Raw genomic sequence first — 23,914 nt, forward strand, 5'->3', positions numbered from 1 at the left:
CTCTTGCACAACAGATTTGCAACACTGCACATTTAAGAAATCAAATAGATTATGAAAATACAAATTTTATTTAATAGTTTAAGATTTGTGCAAAGAAGAGACTTTTAAGAAAACTTTTATGCAAATTTACTGAAATGTCCTCAGGAGCGAAACGTCAAGGAAAGAGTCTCATCTTGAACTCATCACGTCATCGTGTCATCATAAGCTGCCTCAACCTGTCCACCACCTGCTCAAGAAATGTGTCAGTTTCGCGAAAAACTAGTAGGGGTGAAAAAGACAAGAAGAAAAAAGGACTGCAATAAGTAAAATAATTGCTCAACTAAACAGGAGAAACAAAACAGAGCTAACCATACATGTCGAGTATGACAAGTAAAACTCTAGTAAAGCAAATAACTAAATACAAGAGCAGTAAGGTACAAAGTGTTGAACAAGTAAAATATGCATTTATAGCAATCCAACTAATTCTATAGGCAAAGAGTAACTACTCCGCCAAGCAGTTAAGCATAGTAAGCATATAAACTGAATAAGCATTTATAACGAAGCTCAAAATGCATGCAATTACCACTGAATTCTTCAGTTCACCGACAAGTAACTATATTAATCATAAAGTGCAAGTCATTGCACAACAAGCATAAACTACCCGTGATTAAGCAATCACACGACAACAATTATGTATTAACCATAAGGGGTAAGCAACTTATAAGACAAACAACTACATTAGTTCTAGTTGTAGACAGTTCGTAGATTACAAGCTGTGAGCAATTGCATTCGTCATATAAACAGTTCGTAGATTACGAGCGGTAAGCAGTCACATTCGTCATAAGAGATGCAAGCCAACAAGTGCTATATTACTACAAGCACGAATAGTTCAACCAAGTAGCAAGTCATGCTAATATATCGCAACTAGTATAATGCTATCATCACAAGCATTTGACTAGCATGAGCAGCTAATTATTAACAAAGAACTGCGTAACCAGTTCAACTAACAAGAGCAACACCACAATAAGCATGCATAACTCAACGAGTAGTACGCCGAACTACAGAGCAACCAAGCAAGTCACGGCACACACATCTCTACAATGTGAATAACTTACATTTTGTTCTGATTAATAATTGGCCGTTGTGGGTACGCACAAGGCACTAAACATAGAAACAACCGAAATCGATTCGGGGGTCTATTATGCCATGTATTTTATGCTACCCCGAATGACTGACTGAGTCCGCTCTTAAGGGGACGGCCAGTGACTAAGAGAATAAATCCTCCAAGGCATTCATGGCTCGTGGATGCATCCAAACTTCTGCAGAAATGGCCTGAAGGCTATCTTCGTAACATTTTCCCTAACTTCAATGACTGGGGAATTCGAGTCTTTTGCTCGTAACTGCCATTAAAGGACCTGTCCATCGAAGTTTTGTACCATCCATCCTCTCTCTTGATGAACCGTGTCGAATGAGCACGATGGGGGTTTCTTAACCGTCGTCTCATTTTACATGCTCTGGTCTTTTAACCCACTCGAGCATCTTGCCTATGAAGGCACATAGTTACCATTTAGTGAATTATACGTGCTAATGCACGTTCGAGGCAACCACACACCTCTTATCTTACTCACCGAAGTACGCAACATACCTGTTCAAAAGTACAACCGCGATGAGAGGGATCAACTCATAATGATGGTAACAACATCACCATTTTGTGATCTCAAACACGTGCCATTGCACGCTCGAGGTAAACATAAACCTCCCATCCTACACATCGTAGTACGCAAAATACCAGTTCAAAAGTACAACTACGATGAGAGGGACATGGGTTTCTCAAAAGAAATCCATCAACAATCGTCTCTCGAAGGAAGGAAAAATGTCAACCATCTTAGTTGGCTAGAAAACCCAATAACTAGGTCTCGCATCAGGGGTGATGTAGCATTGGTCTAGCGATGGCACATGTTCCTCAGTAGAACGTTTGCCCATCTTATGCACATGCCCTTAAACAGGGTTATCCGAGTTGTATCGGGTACGCGAACTGAAGTTGTAAACACTTCTCCCAAACACATCAATTTGGAAGATCCAGCCGCTATCTCGCAAAAGGACTTCGAAATCTGCTTTATGAAATAATATGTTTCGAAAATAGGTTGGTGCCTAAAAGTTATCCTTTTTGGAGAACCAAGTGCATAAGTGTGCATCATGCCTTTTAAGACAAAAGAATAAGTTGAAATACACTCAAAGCTACACTTAATGAGTGCAAGCTAACAAAAGAGTAAGCACGTGCACGTTACAGTGCGACGATAAAGTATGAACGATTCCCAAAGTGCAAAACTGTATGTCAAACGCAGAACCTCAAAAGCAATGCACAAAGTACGAAAAGGTACCTCACTAAACAGCCGAGCAACTACGTGATTACTGAAAGCAATGCACGAGGTACGAAACCGTACCTCGGCCAATCAAACACACAAGCAAGTGACATACCCAAGGCAGTGCACGCGGTACAAAACTGTACCTCGGTTAACTAGACATGTAAGCAAGTAATATGCAAGGTAAGAGAGCATACATAAAGGAAAGCCTTGGCGCATAAAGCGCGCGGCAACAAAAAGGAAAGTGCAGAAATTAAAAGAGACAAAATGTAAAGGCCATGACGCATAAAGCGCGGGGCAACAAAAAAGTAAAGTGCAAGGAAAGTAAAGATGACAAGGATCACGAAACCGCGTCGACATACATATATATTTTATATGTATATGTATATCATTGTCCTTTTTCATTTTTAATTATCTTTCCTTATTTTAGCATTTATCCGTTCATTGTCCTTTTACACAAGAATCCCCTACCTTGAGGGGTTGCGGTCCTCGTATGCTTGCGGCGTAGGTAAGCATGGGTTCAAGCTACAGAGAGCGAGCCGATTCTATCGTTCAACCTGCGGGCGTAAAAACGTTAACATGAACATGATAAAAAACAACAGGTGGGTTCGGTGAGACCTGTAATGGTCGACAAACCGGACCCCGATACATGGCTAGGCAGGTCAAAAGAGCAGCAAAGGCAGGGTGCCCTTAGCTATTTGTCTGCTGAAACAACAAGGGCCCTCCTGCCAGGGCCTTGCTGGCAGAAGGCGGCAGGTAGGGGCAGAGGCAAGGCGGCAAGGGCAGGGAGCTCTGCTCCCTAACTACCGAGATCCAGGAAACCCAAGCGGTAGAGGTAAAGCCCCTACCGGAAAAACGGAGGCAGGGAGGGGCTTGACCTCTCCCCTGCAACAAATGACGCAGGGAAGGGCTCAACCCCTCCCCTGCCTACTGAGGGAACAAGGTGGTAGGGAGGGGGCTCGACCCCTCCCTGACGAAAGCAGGAATGGGGGAGGGGCCGAATCCCTCCCTTGCAACCCAGGAGAACAGGGAGGGGGCTCGACCCCTCCCTTATGGAATAGAGAAGGCGCAGAAGAAGAAAAGAAGACAACGAGGAGAGGTGCTCGGCACCTCCCTCTTGGTAGACCCAGAGCCACCCACGATGGTGGCTCTTGTCCACCGCCAACAACCGGAAAAGGGGGAAAAGGGGAGTTTACCTGGGAAGACCGCGATGACTTGGGATGTCGCTGGTGAGCGATGCCAGAACGCAAGCACGAAGGAGGAGAGCAACAGTGGTGTCGGGGACGTCGGTCGAGCTGCCCGAGCAAGGGTGGCGATGGTCGGCGGTCGCTCGCAGGGGGTTGTCATGGTTGCCGGTGAGGCTGTCGGAGAAGGGGACGTCTGTCGACAGGGGTGCCCAATCGTGGGTTGCCAGCGTCTGCAAGGAAGGCGACAAAGGAAGGAGAGGAGGCGGCCGACGAGGTCGAGAACGGAGGGTATCGATCGAGAAGGCGTCGACGAAGGTGGAGGGTCACCGGCGGCTTCGTTCGCCGGCGGTTCCAGTCATCGGTGGCCGCAGAGGAAGGGGATGTGAGATGGGAGGCGGAGCAGAAGAGAGAGAAGGGGCGAGGGTTTTGCCCCTCGTCTGCCCAGGTCAGGCTCGGGTTCAGGTCAGACTCGGATCTGGGCCCGACACGGCGGACCAAACCTCGATACGTGTCCGACAAAGATTTTTTTTTTACAAGCTTTACGTTTCCACCAAATAACAATGCTCTAGTGGTCTTCAGAATGTGTTCTTCCTTTCAACAATATCATTATGCTCAGGAGTGTATTAACAAGTTTTCTAATGCTTAATCCTTTTTTCTTCAGGAAACTTTCAAACACACTCCTAATATACTCTCCAGTAGAATCAATACACAACACTTTAATTTTAATAGAAAACTGAGTCTCAAGATTAACATTTTTTTTTAAATGTCAAAAAGTTCATTTCTATTTTTCTTGAAATAAACCCATGTGAATTTGGTACAGTCATATGTTAAAGTCACAAAATATGAAGAGCCACCCTTAGACAAAATGGGTGAGTGCCTGAAACATTAGAATGTACAAAGTTCAAAGGGACTCTCAGACTTTTTATCTCTCACTCCGAATGACAAGGCATGACCTTTTGCCAACCTACAACTTTCACACTCCCGTACATGCTCAGATACGACTACCAGAAGCTACCAAGTATTGCAACCTAGAGCTGAAAATATGTCCCAATCTCTTGTGCCACAGAACATACTCATCTAAAATAGTTGCACCCAGACCTTCTCCACCCCACCTCTTTTCTGCTTGCCTATATCCAGCCAGTTCAAATAATAGAGATCCCCCTTTCTATGTCCAATCCCAATCATCTTCCGTGATAGCTGATCTTGCACAACACAATCAACAAGAGAAAGTGACATTGCAATTATATTTAGTAATTTGGCCAGCAAAAATAAGTTTCATAGCTAGAGAGGGAACATGATAGACTTGAGAGATATTTAACTTGCAACCAGGGTAGAAATTTTGAGAGATACAACCAATTTTGGAATCTAACATCAAAGACCCATTTGCAGTTCAAAACACACCACTGCAGGCTCCTAAATTGGTTAAAACAAATTCATGGGCCATCATATAACATGAGGCTCCTAAATCTATCAACCAACCTCAAGGACTGTCCGAGATACCTGCGAAGGTAATACTAGAAGGAGGGGGCAGAGGTCTGACTGAGCAAGGAACTGCAACTGTTGAAGCTACTGCTACATCTGCTCCAGTGTCTGAATCTGAGCACCACTCACATGCTCTGACTGACTCATCATGGAAGAGGCATTGCCCTGAGCACTACCACTCTCTGGCTGCATCTCTTTGGGCTCAGAGCCCTTATCTCCAGTAGAAGCTGACATGAACTCTGCTCTCTTCTTTTTCAAGGTAGGACATGAGTTCTTCATATGACCAAATCCTTTGCAATAGTGACACTAAATAGAACTCATGTCCCTTTTGCCACCACACCTCCCCGTCTACCACCAAACTGACAAGTTACTGCAAGTGCCACCTAACTGGAGGATTGGATAACTGGAGGGTTGGATATTAAGACACTTGAGCTTTGTCTCTTCAGCTAACACATCTCCCAAAGTCTGAACCAGCGTGGGTAGGAAGAGATGATGAAGGATACTACTACAAACACCATCAAACTCGGAGCGAAAAGCCATGAGAAAATCAATGACTTGTTTATAATCCTATGTTTTTGCATCACTGTTCTTACACTCGGCACACTCATCACACCCATCACACTTGGTGCACTTGCTGATGTTCATCATGGATGCAAGAGCATCTGATAGCTCCTGAAATCGAGCATAACTGATTTGTTGCCTTGCCTCAAGCTTTTCAACTCTTGTTCAAGCTGATATCTTCTTGCCCAATTAGACTGCTCATATTCCTGCTTCAGATATGCCCATGCATCTTTAGCAGCCTCAAACTTCATTATATTCACAAAGATGTTTTGCTCAACTGAGCCCAACAACCCCGACTTCACCTTGGCATTGTCTCTTTCTCATTCCAAAATGACTGTCATAGTATGCATCATCCTTCTTGGGTTTGGGTTTAATACCATCAAGGTACCTAATGTAACCAAATCCTCTAACGACTGTTCACATAAACTCCGCCCAATAGACAAAGTTGGTTCCATCGAACTTGGCTATATTAATTTGTATTGACTCCTTATCCATTCCCAACAATCTCCCAAAGACACAAAACACATTGTGATACAAGCAACAATGAGCACTACTCCAAGAAGAGAGGCAACAACAAGCCGTTTTACTGTTTGCATAAACTCCGCCCAATAGACAAAGTTGGTTCCATTGAATTTGACTATATTAATTTGTATGGATTCCTTATCCATTCCCAACAATCTCCCAACTACAGATGAAGGTGCTGCACAAAGACACAAACAACACACAAAACACATTGTCATACAAGCAACAATGAGCACTACTCCAAGAAGAGAGGCAACAACAAGCCGTGGATCCGCAACACTCAACCAAAGCAAGCGCTACACCAAAGAGAGACAAATAGCAAGTCGCCAATACCCAATATGCAATCAGGACAGCACAAATTCAACCAGCTGAGTATAAGGTGTGCTTAATCAACTATACCAATATCAGAAAAAAATATCACAACATACAGTTGCAATAGCAAAATGTTGATTCTTTTATCTTCGACCATACACTCAACCAACTGAGTATATAACCTGTTCCTAATCAAGCATACTAGTATCAGAAACGTGAAACAACACACAAACTTCCACTTCTCATCCCAAAACAATACACTTAATGAACCAATATGCTCCAGAACAGGTTAACGTCAAACAAAACTCCTCAAAACTTCATCAAATCCACTCGGAAACACACCTATTCAACTCAAAACCAATATTCACAGCATGTCAGATAAAAAATGACCCTAGACAACCATTCTGGGGCGAGGGTCGCAGAATTAGAGTTGATTATTTTGCTTGGCAATATTCGACACTTGAATTCGGCCAACTTTTGCTCTCTCTACCAATTTGTTTAATTCTTTAGATGGGTTCTCACTTCAAAGAGTTCATATTCACAGAGCAGACGGTGAGTACACTAAGAAGGTGGCACATGGACATGAGGGAGAAAAGGAAGGTGTAGCCTCCTTCCACAATAGGCACTTCACCTCCTCCCACTTTAAATCACATTCAAATTGACACCATGTTCCACTATCTGCATGCTTCAGTGCTATGTCACAGGGATTCGGCTAGCAGGGTGCCGCACCCGCGTCGACGCGAAGCGGGTGCGGCACCGGGTGCGGTCAATGCACCCAGGGTCATTTTGGTTCAATTTTCGGACTTAAAAAAATTTTGCCAAATTTTTTTTTTAACCTATATGTCACAGGGATTCTCCAACTAGGTGCCGCACCTGCACCCGATGCGGTCAACCTGACCCTGGGTGCAGTCAACGCACCCAGGGTCATTTATGTCCAACTTTTGGACTTTATATATATATATATATATATATATATATATATATATATATATATATTTTTTTTTTATTTTTGCCGCACCCCCCACCCGCACCCATGTGATATAGCTTCGGTATGAGCCAACTCTCCACTCACCCAACAAAGGAAATAGAAATGCAAGGATCACCATCGTAGAAGGTGCAACTACACAAAGGGAATCCACCAACAACCACGGTGGAGATTGACACTTTCCCAGGAAGCGAAAATTTAATATTTTGTAATAGGCGCCACTTCTGTAAAGTGTAAACAAGAAAATAGCCGCCATGACAAATTATTTTAAATTCTAGGGAAGCTCATTGTGTGAGGTTCTTTTCTCTTTTATAATAAGGTGAAACTTGGCGATTAAGCTGTCACTGGCACAATGACTGCAAAATGTTACAAGTTGTAACATTTTACATTTGCACAAATGAAAGGTAAAGTGGCAACGTCGTGATCCTCATATCCTAGGCTGAAACGAAGCAACAACAGCCAAAGCTCAATGCACTACAACATCACTGCAAAAATAGGGGACCGGGACCCCTTACGAAAAAAATTCTACCGGACAGAGTTGGAGAGAGAGAGAGAGGTACGTAGAGGGGAGAGAGAGAGGCGGGGCAGGGGTTTAGCCGAGAACGAGAAGTGCGAGAGAGACAGGGGGAGAGAGATTGAAGGAGAGTCACATACTTGGAGACTGGAGTCGTCGCGCCGGAGATGGGTTGCGTTGGAGACTGCTAAGTGGAGAAGAGAAGGCGTCGGCGTCGGGGTCTGCTTAGAGGAGATGATTTTTTTGCTCGAATCCCTCGCAAACTCCATTTCATCAGGTTTATTTATTTATTTGTTTTTTTTAAGTCCAGAATTAGACTGTTATGTGGATGCGTTGATCGCACCCAGGGTCGGCTTGACCGCACCGGGTGCCGCACCCGCACCAGAGTCCCGTCGCATCGATGCAGGTGTGGCACCCTGCTGACCGAATCCCTGTGTCTTAGACGCTCGTATATTATGTTAAGTTCCATACTAGAAAATAATGTTGTGGTTTTTCGATTAGAGTTCTGACCAACCCAACCCTTTTGTATTCATATTACACTCGGAAATTATGAATGAAAACCTAACTAAAAAACATTGATACTTCCATTTTGCTTTTTGGTAGACCTTTTTTATTCAAAAAACTGAATATAATGATGAAATTTTATTGAGGCTTTATTAGAAAACTTTGGTTTTCTTCATTAATGTTTTCAAGTGCATAATTTTGTTTAAATTCTTTGTGAAAGTCCTCAATGAAGGTACATGAGAATAGAACTATTTCAGGCTTATATGTATCAGATATGAGTAGCTTGGCAACCCAACCCTTGGGACATGCTATATTTGCCAGGTGGAAATGAGCCAATATCGAGGTGCCAAACCTATCCATCAATGTGAACCATTAGGAAGATCAGCTTGTTATCCCTAGGTAATAACAACATGAAGCTCAGAGTTTTGGGTGTATTCAATACCTCAAAAAAGAAAGAGGAAGCTGTCCATGAGGAATTAAGCCATGGTCAAGTTCCTAAGAGAGTAATATGGACTTGCTAGTTGTACCTGATGAAAATTTTTTCATGCTCTTTTATGGGTTTCTGAAGTCCTAGATATGTGGTGTCATCTTTCCCAGGAAAAACATTCTAGAGTACTGAAATAACATGGCTGTTGTCAGCTCCGATCTAAAAAATTATGTTTATGGAGTTTTCAGTTACATTGATTAACTTCTCAGCCCTTGCTAATGAGGGTTTTCCTTTTGTCTTCGACTGTGAAGCATAAGAGGCACTGTTTGGGAGCTTGGTGTAGGAGGGAGTTGGGGTGTGGAGAAGTGGAGAGTATTCAAATGTTGAAATTGTCAAATAATCTTCTAAAGAGGTATATTTGCCAACTTTGTTTTCGCCTTCGGGTACATAAAGAATGGATCAAAATCTTCAAGCACCTCAGATCCTCAAATGCCTCTCTGTTTTTTTTTTCCTAAACTGCCATTTTATAAGATTTTGACTGAACTTCTGCTTGAATTCACAGCTCCTTCCCCAGCTGTCAGATCCCAAACAGAGCCTTAATGTTGTTGTTGAACTTTTTATTTTCTGGTCAAACTTGTTCTTTTCGTGTGTTTTATGCTAAAATGAAATGAAAAAGATGGCGAGTTTGGTATTATGCATTTTACTTTTTTCTCATTTGCAATCTTTTATTTATTCCTCAAGTAATTGGGCATGACATTTTGGTTCAGTGTTCATGGTTTCAGAGGATTTTGTGTTCCCATTTCAGGGATTCACCCATCCAGTTCGCACCCATTTCTTGGAGAACATTCTTGAGGTTACTGGGTATCGTTTGACTCCATATAATCAGGTAGATGATTATGGGCAAGAAAGGATGTGGAAAATTCAGAAACAAGCTCTCAGGAAGAGGAAGAGTCAAATAGCCACTCTTGTTGAGGTATACAGTGCTGTTTGTCTAGATTTTGGTTCCATTTCATTGTATGACCTTTTCCTGTGTCTTCTTCTTCCTCATTATCTTACTAAATTTTATATGGACAGGAGGCACTGGAGACTGCTGACTTCAAGAAATACAGTTTGAGAACACGAGAGTCATTGTCATATTGGAATCCGGATTCTATAGGTTTTAACCTCATAGAAAATGTGCTATGCCATATCTGTAGATATGAAAGGCCTGGTGCCATTCTGGTATTTATGACCGGTTGGGATGACATTAATTCTCTCAAGGAGCAGCTTCAAGCTCATCCTTTCTTGGGAGATCGTAGTAAAGTACTAGTGCTTGCATGCCATGGATCTATGGCTAGTTCAGAGCAGGTGAGATTATTCTTCTCTTTTCTTTTCCTTTATGTGTAGTGTTAATGCTTTTAATCTAAAAAATTGTATGCTTCATTGGGTTAGTTACATTAAGTTAGAATGCATTCTTCTGGTCTTAATTTCTTTTTATCCTTGTATACGACAGAAGATATACTTTGAACTGACAAGTTACATTAACTTAGCATTAATCTGGTTGAAGCTTCAACATTTAGAAGCTTAAGGGTATATGTGGTTGCATATTTTTGGAAATTTGCATTTTATAAGTGAGCTGCCAAAAACTTCCCTAAAGAGTAAAAACCTGCAAAACATGGTGAAATTATTTGTGTTTTTACCCACCAACCATACACCCTCTCAAACTTTTGATGATGATGACAAACTTTTGGAAAAATAAGCTTGCCTCTATAATTTTAAGAACGAAAGAAAATATATATTGTTTTAGAGGGGCAAAATACATATAAAAAAGAAAAAAGTGTGAACTTGGTTGATGGGGGTTATTTGTCCGTTAAAAAGGCATGAATTGAAATGCTTTCATTGATATTTTTCTCATTCCAAGAATCACTATGACACTTCACTAACCCTTATAAGGTGCTACTTTCCTAAGATGATCCTGGGGCTGAATATGAATCTGCAAAATCTGGATCCACATCTTCCCTTTCCCATGGTACTGCTGGTCTATCTCGATCTGGCACCTCGTTTATGCTTCCACCTCATTGTGTGTTTAAGGAGCAATGCAATATTTTGAAGAATGAGAAAATGCATGCTTGTGATACCAGACTTGGTCAGAAAAGGATTTCGAGTTCCTTTCCAACCAAAAGTTTGGCCTTGGCCAATGGCCACTCTATCTACACCCACTTGCACAGTCATCAGGTTGATTTGTTATCCTTTGCAATACTGGTTCATCTGTCATCCTTAATTCAATTGAAATTTTCATTCTTAAGAAGTATGAGAAGTTGAATCACAATCTTTACTGCATCTTATATGCTCCATAGCCATTTAAGAGCCTTTGTTGTGAGATTTAACATGTAGTCACCTTTCCCCAACAGCCAGACACTCGAATGTCCTTGTAATATGTAGTTACCCTTCTTGGTTGCTCAAAGCAGAAACATAACCATAATACCCCATCCATTGTGTGAGACATTGGACAAACCCTATTTGACTTTCATGGTCTTCACCTTTAGTTCCTTATTATTTTCCTGAAGCATGGTGTTGTGCTAAAAGGGCTGTAGTTCTTTTATGTCAAGGCTGCTCTCTTTTATTGCAGCGTGTTCCAATTCTCTCTCTCTCATATGATGCTTTCTACCGTCGCTTAGTGCCAACTATCCTGTATTAGGGCTGAAATCATTTCTATTTCAAGGCTGTTTTTCTTGGAGTTGTTACTGCATTCCATCACATTATTTGAAAAGCTTTTTAACTTGTCATCCATTGAATGCTGAAAATGTTCTCTAGCATACGACTTCTCCATAGTTTTGATGCTAGCCTAATACACCGAGCAAGTGTTATAGAATTGGCTCGTTCAACTTTAGGTGCCACTGTTGTAAAACACTTAGTGGTCAAGTGTCCTCCATATAGTGGGATGCCCATATACCATTATAAAAAAACAAATTTACATTAAAAAATAGTTTCTAATGCCTTGGTAATGCTTGGCCTGTTTACTTTTGTAAGACTCTAAACTATATATTAGTATTTATTAATAGAGGAATCTGTTGCAACCTTGAATCTTTTCAGAAAGTCATTTGTCATCCTTGGTGAGTGTCCTGAACATGGTTGCCAGATGAGGAAGCGGGAGCAGGAAGCGATACGGGAGCGGGAAGCGAGGCACTTTCAAAATTTTAGGAAGCGGGAAGCGTGGGATCACTTAGGAGCGAATCGGGAATCGTCTCGGAAGCGACTTAGGAAGCGAAAAAAATAAAATAAAAAAATACAAAAAAATTGAAAAAATGGGAGAAGCAAGGGGAAAGCATGATGGGAAGCACGCTTTCCATTAAAAAATGGCGCTTCCGCACACATTTCGGAAGCGCGACGTTTTGCGCTTTCGAAGCTCGCTTTAGGGAAGCACACTTCCCCACTTACCTAGGCGCTTCCGGTAACTCTGGACCTGAAACTAAGGTATCAACATGAAATAAACAAAAGGTTTTCTGACAATGGGCCTTGCATATTATGTGATTGACCTCTCCCATTATGTCAAACTAGTGGGCAGGAAGAGTCCACTTGAACAATGAAGGAACCACCAATGCTTGCTTTGGATATAGTGATCTTTGCAAATAGTGGCCATGCCCAATTGTGCTCATCCAGTGTTTCTCTAAGGGCACATTTGGAAGTGAGAAAATGGCAGGAAAAAATCAATTAGGAAAGACAAAGCGACAACTTTTGTTAAATTATAAGTATGCAATTTCATTTTCGAGTCAGGGGTATTTTGGTCTTTTCTCCTTGTAATAAAATATCCACTAGGGATAATAGTTTTAGTAGTTTTTATTTTTATTTTTCCTTTTTTTGTCTTTTATAAAAAGACTAGGGGCTCTTTGGGCATTGGCCCAAAGAGTCATTGGGAGTGCCCGACCGTCATAAATATGATTGTTGGGCACTCCCAATGACTCTTTGGAGCTCCCAACAGCTCTTCCTACTTGGGTCTTTTTGTGTATAAATAGGGGTTGAAACCCTCTTCTTCTTTAATGCTTGCGTTAAGCATTTGATGAATAATATCCTTTATTTTTTTCTTATTATTGCCTTATTGGCTTTGGTTTAAATTCCATAGTGGACATGTGCGTGTGTATAAGCGTGATCTTGTAAGCCCTTGGTGGCTAGTATTTGTGCTTCCGCGTATTTCATTACATGGTATCAGAACCATTGTGCTCTTGGACTCGTGGAAGTTTGCTATCAAGTGTTTGTATTTATGACAATTTTCTAAAACTTTGTGCTCTCATTCTCTCATTTCCTCTCTCTATTCTTCTCACCAATGGAGAGCAAAATTGACCTCTCCTTCAAACTCAATGAGAAAAACTACATGATGTGGGCTTCAACAAATGCACAAATAACTCACAAACAAGTGTCTATTGGAGACACTACAAGCATGACCCTTGAAAGGGTATAAAAGGAAGAACACTTGAAAAATAAATAATACTTTATTCATGAACAAAATGCTTAAGAAGCATGGTAATTTACATTGAAGGGGTTCACCCCTATATATACAAAAAAGTGGGAGAGAGGAGAGCTCATTTTGAGCTCTCCAAAAGAGACGTTGGATTCCAACGTCTCTTAATATAGCTGTTGGACTACAGTCCAACAACATTTATTATTATAGCTGTTGGACTGTAGTCCAACAGCATTTATTATAGCTGTTGGACTACAGTCCAACAACTATTTGCATAGTCAGGAACTTGACTGAATCAAATATCTAGTTTCTATTGAACTAGATGCTAAAAAAGAAAATAAAGAAAAATAATAAAAGAAAATAATAAAAGAAAATATAATAATATTAAATAATATATATATATATATATATATTACAGATTACATTTTAACACTCCCCCTCAAACTTACGGTACAATGAGCGAAAGTTTGTCTAAGAGGAAGTGAAATCTGAGAGCAGCGAGAGGCTTGGTGAAGAAGTCTGCTAATTGATATTCTGATGTAACATATGGCATATCAATGGTTCCATGTAAGTATTCCTCTCTGACATAGTGACAGTCCATCTCAATGTGTTTAGTGCGCTCATGGAATGTCCGGTTGCTTGCAATGTAGATCGCACTTTTGTTGTCACAGCACATCTTTGAAGCTTGCGTTGCTTTAGCTCCCATATCCGCTAGCAATCGTCTGAGCCAAACAACCTCCATAGTGGTAGTTGCCATGGGTCTGTATTCAGCTTCGGTGGAGGAAAGAAAGACTTTTTGCTGCTTCTTGCACCTCCACGAAATTAAGGTTTCACCTAAGAACACACAAAAACCAGTAGTTGAGTGTCTATTATTGGGATCACCTCCCCAGTCAGCATCAGTATATGCAATTAAATTTAATGAAGATGAAGCAGACAAGAAGAGTCCTCGTGAAAGAGAGGATTTTAAGTATCTAATAATACGCAAAATCGCTCCCATGTGCACGGAGGTGGGAGCATGCTGAAACTGACTGACTATATGAACCGCATGAGTTATATCTGGCCTAGTAATGGAAAGATAAGAAAGAGCTCCAACAAGCTGTCTATAAGGAGTAGGATCATCAAGAAGTTCTCCATCATTAATTTTCATTTTAACATTGACAACTTCTGGAGTGTCTACTTTCTTATCATCTGTAATTCCAGACCTGGAAACGATATCAAGAGCAAATTTAGATTGAGATATCAAATACCCCGAGGGGAATAAGCAACTTCAATGCCTAAAAAATATCTTAATAAACCTAAGTCAGTCATTTCAAAGTGAGTTTTAAGAAGAGATTTGATATTTGCAACTCCCTGTTTGTCGCCTCCGGTGATGATCATATCGTCCACATAGAGAAGAAGAATAATGATGCCTGCATCAGATTTCTTAACAAACAAAGCAGTGTCAGTTAAACAAGGTTGAAAACCAATATCAAGCATAACATGACTAAATCGGTCATACCAGGCTTTTGGAGCCTGTTTAAGACCATAAAGAGCTTTTTCTAGACGAAGAGCTTTACCCTTAGGGATACTAATACCAGGTGGGGCTTCCATGTATACTTCTTCAACGAGATTCCCATTCAGGAAAGCATTTTTGACATCTAATTGAAAGATAGGCCATATTCTAATGGAGGCCAAGGCTATTAAAGTTCTAACAGTGGTCATACGGGCCACAGGAGCAAATGTTTCTTCATAATCGATGCCATACTCTTGGGCATATCTTTTTGCTACTAAACGGGTCTTATATCTTTCCAGGGTCCCATCACTTTTGGTTTTGACTTTGTATACCCACCTACAACCTATAGGTTTCTTACCCGGAGGAATATCTTGTATCGTCCAAGTATTGGCCTTTTTTAGTGCATCCAATTCTATTTTCATGGCTTCTATCCATTCTATATGATTTTTTGCTTGAGAATAGGATGATGGTTCAACATATGATTGTATTAATGTAATGGCGGCCCTATACGTGGGTGAAAAAGATTCATAAGACACAAATTTTTCTGGAGGTTTAGAGATTCTAGACGTTCTTCTAGGTGAGACTTCAGAGTATTTTTGTAATGCACATGGAAGATTTTGCTCTCTACGTCTTGAATATTGTAGACTAACATCCCTATGGATTTGCTCTTCATTATCATCATTTTCAACAACAATAGGACTTTGATCATTGTCAAGGTCACATCCAACATCACATTCATTGGATTTTGAAATTGGATCAATTAAAAACGAGTATTCAGTGACATCCTTGGATTTTTCAAATTCAAAGAAGCTTTCTTTTTCCAAAAAAGATACATTTCTTGACACATATAATTTGTCATTTTGAAAATCGAAACACCTGTAGCCTTTTTGATTATCAGCATATCCTAAAAAGGCACATGGGATTGCACGAGGAGAGAGTTTGTCATTTCTGTTGGTGAAAACAAAACATTTGCATCCAAAGACTCTTAATCTAGAATAATCTGGAGTTAAGTTAACAAGCTTTTCTATTGGAGTTGTATTCTTTAATGAGGAAGATGGCATCCTATTAATGAGGTAGGTGCCAGTTAGGACCGCTTCAGCCCAAAAACTTTTTGGAACTTGATTTGCAATTAGCAATGTCCTAGTAGTTTCCATAATGTGCCGATGTTTGCGTTCGGCTAGGCCATTCTGTTGTGGAGTGTGTGGACATGATCTATGATGTGTAATACCATGTAAATTGAGATAGTATTTGAATTCGTTGGACATAAATTCTCTCCCTGAATCAGTGCGAAAAATAGAAATATCATTTTGAAACTTATTTTTAACCATTTTATGAAATATTTGGAAGTTAGCAAAGACATCAGATTTATGTTTAAGAAAATAAATCCAAGTATGTCTAGAAAAGTCATCAACAAAAATGACATAATATGTATAACCACCTTTGGAAATTACTGGTGCGGGGCCCCAAACATCCGAATGTATTAACTCAAGTGGTCGTGAGGAAACAAAAGTTCTACTAAGAAATGGTAACCTTTTCATTTTGCCAAGAATGCAGTCTTTACAAGAAAAATTTTCAGAATTACAAAATTTTTCCAAACTTGGAAAATATTGAATTTTAGACATATGAGGATGGCCAAGCCTTTTGTGCCATAAATCCAATTCTAATTTCTGAATATTATAACAAAATGCATTCTTGGGTAATTCCAAAAAGTCCATGTAATAAAGTCCTCATTCTCTATGGCCTTCCCCAATCAGCTTCCCTGACTGGCGATCCTGTACCCAACAACCATGAGAAGAGAATGAGATATTACATCCATAATCAGATATTTGCGAGACAGATAAGAGATTCAAATTAAGTTTAGGGATATATCTAACTTCTGGGATAAAAAATCTTTTGGATTTTTGAAGATTTTCAAAACATCCTATTCCTTTTACTTCGAGAGATGTGCCATCGGCTGTAAAAACCTTTGACACACTTGAGTTATTTTTAAGACATTCGGATAGACTATTAACATTTGGGGTCATATGAAAAGAAGCACCAGAATCTAAAAGCCAAGGAAAGTTACCTGGACCGGAGAAAGATGCAACTGCCGCTCCAGTTGAGGCTTCGGTTGAGGAGGATACCCCTTTGAGAAGTGGTTGAAGGATTTCCATCAGTTGAGCCATAGACACAGGTGCATCTTGATCTTTTGACTCAGATTCAACAGATGCAACTCTTTTTTCTTCTCTTCTTTTTAACTTTGGACATTGAGGCCTATAGTGCCCCGGTTCATGACAATGATGACAAATAACTTTTCTTTTATCAAAGTCGCCGTTTTGCCTTCCAAAATGAGGCGGCTTGTAAGTACGAGTATGATTCCCCGGTCTAGATACAGCTAAAACGGAGTCATCATCAACTTTTGGAGTACTTTTTCTAAGTCTATTTTCCTCCATAGTGAGTTCTTCTATAGTATCAACAATAAAAGGAATTTTTCCACGATGTAAAAGGGCCAATTTGGTGGATTCAAACTCCGGCCTTAGACCATTCACAAATTGATAGAAATGTTCCATATCGAGTTGCTTTTGGCGAAGCTCGATGTCTTCGGCACAATGCCATTTGGGCTCAAGAAGAGCCAACTCTTCCCAAAGTTCGGACAACTCATTATAATATTCTCGAATAGTTTTATCTTTTTGAGTCATTGTCCGAACTTTATCTTGTAAATTGCATACATGTGCAATATCTTTAAGGGAATACATGTTTTTGAGGTATTCCCAAGCCTTATCGGCATGCTCAAACTTAGCTAGACTAGAGCATTTTTTAATGTCTATGCTATTGATGAGTCATGACATAATTTTTGCATGCCCTATCCTCCATTCTTTCCATTTCTTTTCATAAGTGGCTAACGCCTTACTCTTCTCTTCTTCCGTTAGAGGAACCTCTTTATCACCCTCTTTCTTGGTAAGAGATAGTTTAGGTTCCAAATCGGAACCATCCACTATACCCCATAAACCTTTTCCCCAAATGTGGTGCTTCATAATCGAAGCCCACATTACATAGTTAGTATCATTTAGCTTCATAGGAATGATGGTGATCTTATCATTGTCATCCATCTTTTACAAGGGTAAGAGAGGAATAAATAGGATGAGAGAGAGAGAAAAATAAAAAGAAAAGAAAAAGAGTAGACAAAAGAATAAGAGAGGATACAAAACCATTTTTTTTTGTAGCACAAGTTCGCCTTTCTTCAAACAAATCTTCTTGAGCCAAGAACAAGGTGATGAAACACCTTTTGTAAATGTGGCACGAAAATCGAGGCAGAAGCACTTCAAGATCTAAGGATTTCGTAGCTCTGATACCATGTAATGAAATGGTGGTCTTCAACAAATGCACAAATAACTCACAAACAAGTCTCTATTGGAGACACTACAAGCATGACCCTTGAAAGGGTATAAAAGGAAGAACACTTGAAAAATAAATAATACTTTATTCATGAACAAAATGCTTAAGAAGCATGGTAATTTACATTGAAGGGGTTCACCCCTATATATACAAAAAAGTGGGAGAGAGGAGAGCTCATTATGAGCTCTCCAAAAGAGACGTTGGATTCCAACGTCTCTTAATATAGCTGTTGGACTACAGTCCAACAACATTTATTATTATAGCTGTTGGACTGTAGTCCAACAGCATTTATTATAGCTGTTGGACTACAGTCCAACAGCTATTTGCACAGTCAAGTTCCAACAGGAACTTGACTGGATCAAATATCTAGTTTCTATTGAACTAAATGCTAAAAAAGAAAATAAAGAAAAATAATAAAAGAAAATATAATGATATTAAATTATATATATATATATATTAAGATTACATTTTAACAACCTCCACCATGGAGAATAATCTCAAGGGAAAGAAGCTTTGGGTTTATATGATGGGCACAATCCCTGAACTTCAACTCAAGCTCACCAAACTAGAAGAGGACAAAAGAATGCTCTAGAGAGAAATGCTTGTGTCATGGCCATTGAGGATCATCATAAGCAACTGGAAGACTGAGAGAGTAACTATACAAAAATTCTTGCATGGTTTATGAACAATGTCGAACTTAAGGTATGCACTAATAATATTGCTAAATTCCGAAAAACGAATGAAGCTTGGTTTTTCATGTAAGGTCCCAAAAGGATCTTGCAATAACATATCTTTTGCAAGGAAAAATTAGGGCTACTAATCAAGGGGACTTAAGTATCCAGGATTTTTATAGTGCATTGAATCCTCTATGGGATGAACTTGCGCTTTTGGAGCCTAAGGGGGTTGCCATTTAAGATGTGGAACTTAGGCAAAAACAAATAGAACAAGAGAGATTCTTTCAATTTTTTGTATGGGCTTCGTCTTGAATTTGAACAAGTTAGATCTTCTATTCTATATGGATGTACTCCTCTCTCTCTTGAGGATACTATTGCCGAAATTATCCAAGAAGAAACTCGCCTTAGAATGAGTAAAAGTTGTGATGAAGTTTTAGCAGTGTCTAAACTCGGTAACAATATTAAGACTTATAAGCCTCCACACTTTGAGAGGAAAAATAACTATAGTAATAATAATAACTATAGTGGTAAAAGAAAAATGATTATTTGTCATCATTGTAATGAGCCAGAGCACATTAAACCTACTTGTCCTAAGTTGAATGAAACCTTCAAGTATAAGGTTGTTTCGGTTGAAGAATCTACTTACAAGAAGCATAAATAAAGCAAAAGTGAGGGTGATCTTAAAGATACACTTGGTCAAATTTTCTTGGCGCTTCAACAAATTCTTAAAGCCACATCATCTACATCGGGTGCTGCCATTGCCTCCTCCTCTTCTCCCAATACGTATTGTTGGATTCTAGATTCAGGAGTAGCTTTTCATATGACCCCTCATGAGAATGCTTTATCCGATATATGCACCAATTCAAACTTGTCTTATGTTTCTACCACCGATGAGACCTCTTTGGAAATCAAAAGAATAAGAACTTTCAAAATCTTTCAAAATTGTCTTGTTTCAAAAGTTAGGGTTGTCCCCAGATTAAATTTAAATATTTTTTAGGTCTCTCAAATTGCCGTCCATAGATGTGAAATATCTTTCTTATCTAAGGATTGTGTTGTGCAGGATCTCCAGTTTGGAAAGCGGATTGCTCAAAGCCATAGGAAGAAAGATCTTTACTTTATGGACTCTTTACCTCTTCCTCTAATTTTTTTTTGTAACTGTCCAAGATAAAGGCATTTAAACTTGGCATAAAAGACTTGGACTTCCAAGCTACTCTAAAATGTATCTTTTTCTTTTTGGAGGAAAATTTTTTAATGAAAAAGATATAAATTGCAAAGATTGTATACTTGGAAAAATGAAATCCATTCCATTTTTAAATAGAACATTTGTTTCGACAAAACCCTTTGAATTGGTGCACTCAGATGTATGGAGGTCCTTCTCTGGTCATATCTAAAGGTGGTTACTCATATTGTGTTACTTTTATTAATGACTTTACTAGATATATGTAGATTTATTTTCTTAACTTTAAATCAAAAGTTTTCTCTTTCTTTAAAGAATTTGATTCAGGTGGTAAATATCTATCCATTAATTTTAAACTATTTAAAATAAAATGAGATTTGCCATCAAAGATCTTGTCCTAAGACACCTCAACAAAATAAACTAGCGGAAAAGAAACATAGACACATAATAGAAACCGCTAGAACTCTATTTATTTCAAAAAATATTCTTAAATTTTTTGGGGCCGAAGCCGTTTTTGATAAATAGAATGCCTTCTTCCATTTAAAAAAATGTTTCTCATGAGAAATTATTCAAGATAACACCCGATTTCAATCGTTTACGTATTTTTGGTTGCAAATGTTTTGTGCTTTTACATAAAAGAGACAAGTTATCCCCTAAAACTATTGAATGTGTTTTCATCGGGTATGGTGAAAATAAAAAAGGATATAGATGCTTTGATTCCAAAAATAATAAACTTTATATTTCTAAAGATGTGACATTATTGGAAGATGAAAATTGTTTTGAAAAGAATAATAAAAAAGATGAAATAGACTATATGTTTTTATATGATCTCTCTCCAAAAGAAGATATACATGCTAATGATTATTCTTGGAGTCATCATGAAAATGTAGATGATAACATTTTTGAAGATCCCAATATTGGGACATCACCAAGTAGTGATGAAATCATTAGTAGTTCTAATAAAAATATTAATGTTTATACCCAACGTGAGCAAAAAAATCCTATTAGTGCCTTAGAAAATTTTTCTTGTTATAGTGAATTTATACCTATAGAAGAAACTTTACTTAAAAGGTCTAGTAGAGTGCCTATTCCACCAAATAGGTTTGTTTCTTATGAGTCACTATCTCCTAATGCCAGGACTTGCCTAATAGCATTACAGTCATACCATGAGCCCTCACATTATAATGAAGCTAAAAATGTTCCTCATTGGATTGAAGTTATGAACATAGAACTAGATGCTCTTAGGAAAGCAAAAACTTGAGAAATAGTTTCGTTACATTGGAACAAGAAAATCATTGGATGCAAATGGATTTTTAAGGTCAAAACCAAGAGTGATGAAACTCTAAAGATATAAAGCTAGATTAGTAGCTAAAAGATACTCTCAAGAATACGAAATTGACTATGAGAAAACTTTTGCACTCGTAGCTAGAATGACTAGTACAGGTTCCGACATTATTATCCTTTTACTTTAAGTAGATGATATTTTCATATATGATAATAACAGAAAATGAAACTCTAAAGATATAAAGAGTGATGAAACTTTAAAGATATAAAGCTAGATTAGTAGCTAAAAGATACTCTCAAGAATACAAATTTGACTATGAGAAAACTTTTGCACTCATAACTAGAATGACTAGTATAGGTACTGACATTATTATCCTTTTACTTTAAGTAGATGATATGATAATAACAGAAAATGACAAATAGGGTGTTAGTAATGTTAAAAATATTTTAAAATAAAATTTTGATATGTCTGACTTAGGACTCTTAAGTTATTTTTTAGGAATTAAAGTTGTTTATTCTCCAAGAGAGTACATACTTTCTCAAATAAAACTTGTTGCATATGTCTGTGCTACATCTGAAATTTCAGATTATAAGAAAGTAGAAACTCCTGAAGTGGTGAATGCTAAATTAAGACTTAAAAATAAGACTCTTCTCGAAGATCTCAGACCTCACCGACAGTTAATTGGGTCTCACTTATTTGTCTATCACCAGACCAGATATAGCACATGCAGTTCACTCTGCTTGTCAATTTCAACATGCTCTAAGTACTGTGCATATGAGTGTTGTTCTAAAGATCGTCAGATATGTCAAGAACACCATAACTAAAGGGATCCTTCTATCATCATCTTTAGATTTACTTGTCTATCCTGATGCTGATTGTGGAGGCAATCCAAATGATAGAATCTTCACTACTGGTTTCTGTGTTTTTTTAGGAGATTTACTAATTTCCTGGAGATGTAAGAAGTAACAAATTGTGTCATTATCTTCTACTGAAACTGAATACAGAGCTATGACAACAACAACTATGAAACTTGTATGGTTAAGAAATCTTCTCAAAGATATGGGTATCGACTGCTTCAAACCCTCAAAGATGTGTTGTGACAACAAAAGCGCAATTTATATTGCTAGCAACCACACCTTCCATGAGCGCACCATTCATATCGAAATTGACTATCATTACGTTCATGAGGAATTCTTGAGAGAAACTATTGAGTTGCCTTTTGTCACCTCTGAATTTCAACTTGCAGACTTCCTTACTAAAGCTCTTATTGTTCCACATTTTTTGTTCCTTCTTAACAAACTTTCAGTGTTTGCACCATAAGTTTAAGGGGTGATATTAAATTATATGTATGTAATTTCATTTTCGAGTCAAGGGTATTTTGATCTTTTTTTCTTATAATAAAATATCCACTAGGGATAATAGTTTTAGTAGTTTTTATTTTTATTTTTCCTTTTTTTTGTCTTTTATCAAAAGACTTGGGGCTCTTTGGGCATTGGCCCAAAGAGTCATTGGGAGCATAGTTTGAAAACTCACCAGGTTGACCCGGTGACTCGGTTGACTCAGCTCGGATCGCCCAGTCACCGGGTCAAAAAACATGTGTGACCCGACTTTAGCAAAACTCGGCCGAGTCATGGGCGAGTCACGCATAAATATACATATATAATATATTTTATATGTAATCACATACATTATATATAAAAATATGATTATACATGTATTAATAAAATTATACATTAAATATACTATAAAAATATCATATAATGTATATTATATATAGATAATATATACATATATTCATATATTCTATATAAAAATAAGGTTAGCATGACCTATCCGAGTCACCAAGTTGACCCGGTTGAGTCACGAGTCACTCAAGGACGAGCTGAGTGACGAGTCACCGGGTTTTAAAACATTGGTTGGGAGTGCCCAACGGTCATAAATATGACCATTAAGAGCTCTCAACAGCCCCTCCTACTTGGGTCTTTTCTGTATAAATAAAACCCTCTTGTTCTTTAGTGCATGTGTTAAGCATTTGATGCATAATATCCTAATTGCCTTATTGGCTTTTGCTTAAGTTCCATAGTGGACTTGTGCATGTGCACGTGTGTAAGTGTGATCTTGTAAGCCCTTGGTTGCTAGTATTTGTGCTTTTGCGTATTTCATTACAACTTTTCCATCCATCCCAAACGAAAGAAATTTTTTGAAGGAAAGCTTTTTCCAAAAACAGAGATTTTTGATAGAAAAATTTCCTGAATTTTTCATATCAAAAGTTTTCTTTTTTGCATTAGAGCAATCCCTCACTTTTCAAAGCATGTCATCCTATTTGCTGCCCCTCTACTACCTTCATCTTCATCTTCCTCTGATGCACCTCTCTCTGTGTGTGTGTGGGCATGCGAAAGGGGGTCTAATCGATCCCCTTCTCCCTATCTTCCTCATATATATATATATATATAAAGAGAGAGAGAGAGAGTTTTTCAACCCTAATTTTCTTATTACACAAACAAGCAAAAAAATTTCATTTGGAAAAGTTCTCATATCAAATCTTCTTATAGGCAAAATTTTCTTTTCTTATGAGATCCTTTCTTGCTTCCAAACATGGTCTAAATCCCATGTGTAAGAGGGTAAAGATAGTAAAAAATC

At 38.6% G+C, this 23,914-nt stretch overlaps 1 protein-coding gene across 2 annotated transcripts in view; it reads left to right on the top strand.

Moving 5' to 3' along the window:
* Window positions 1-23,914, top strand: part of LOC149815742 (DExH-box ATP-dependent RNA helicase DExH3-like) — a 73,652-nt gene that overhangs the window by 24,376 nt on the left and 25,362 nt on the right. For both annotated transcript variants that reach the window (XM_089988907.1, XM_089988908.1), the window contains exons 9-10: window positions 9,642-9,809; window positions 9,911-10,183. In XM_089988907.1, the coding sequence (XP_089845033.1) occupies window positions 9,642-9,809; window positions 9,911-10,183 (441 nt within the window). The remainder of the gene's footprint in view (window positions 1-9,641; window positions 9,810-9,910; window positions 10,184-23,914) is intronic.

Source organism: Nuphar pumila, chromosome 15 (assembly GCF_984573655.1).
Source record: "Nuphar pumila chromosome 15, dmNupPumi1.hap1.1, whole genome shotgun sequence".
In the NCBI taxonomy this organism is placed as follows: domain Eukaryota; kingdom Viridiplantae; phylum Streptophyta; class Magnoliopsida; order Nymphaeales; family Nymphaeaceae; genus Nuphar; species Nuphar pumila.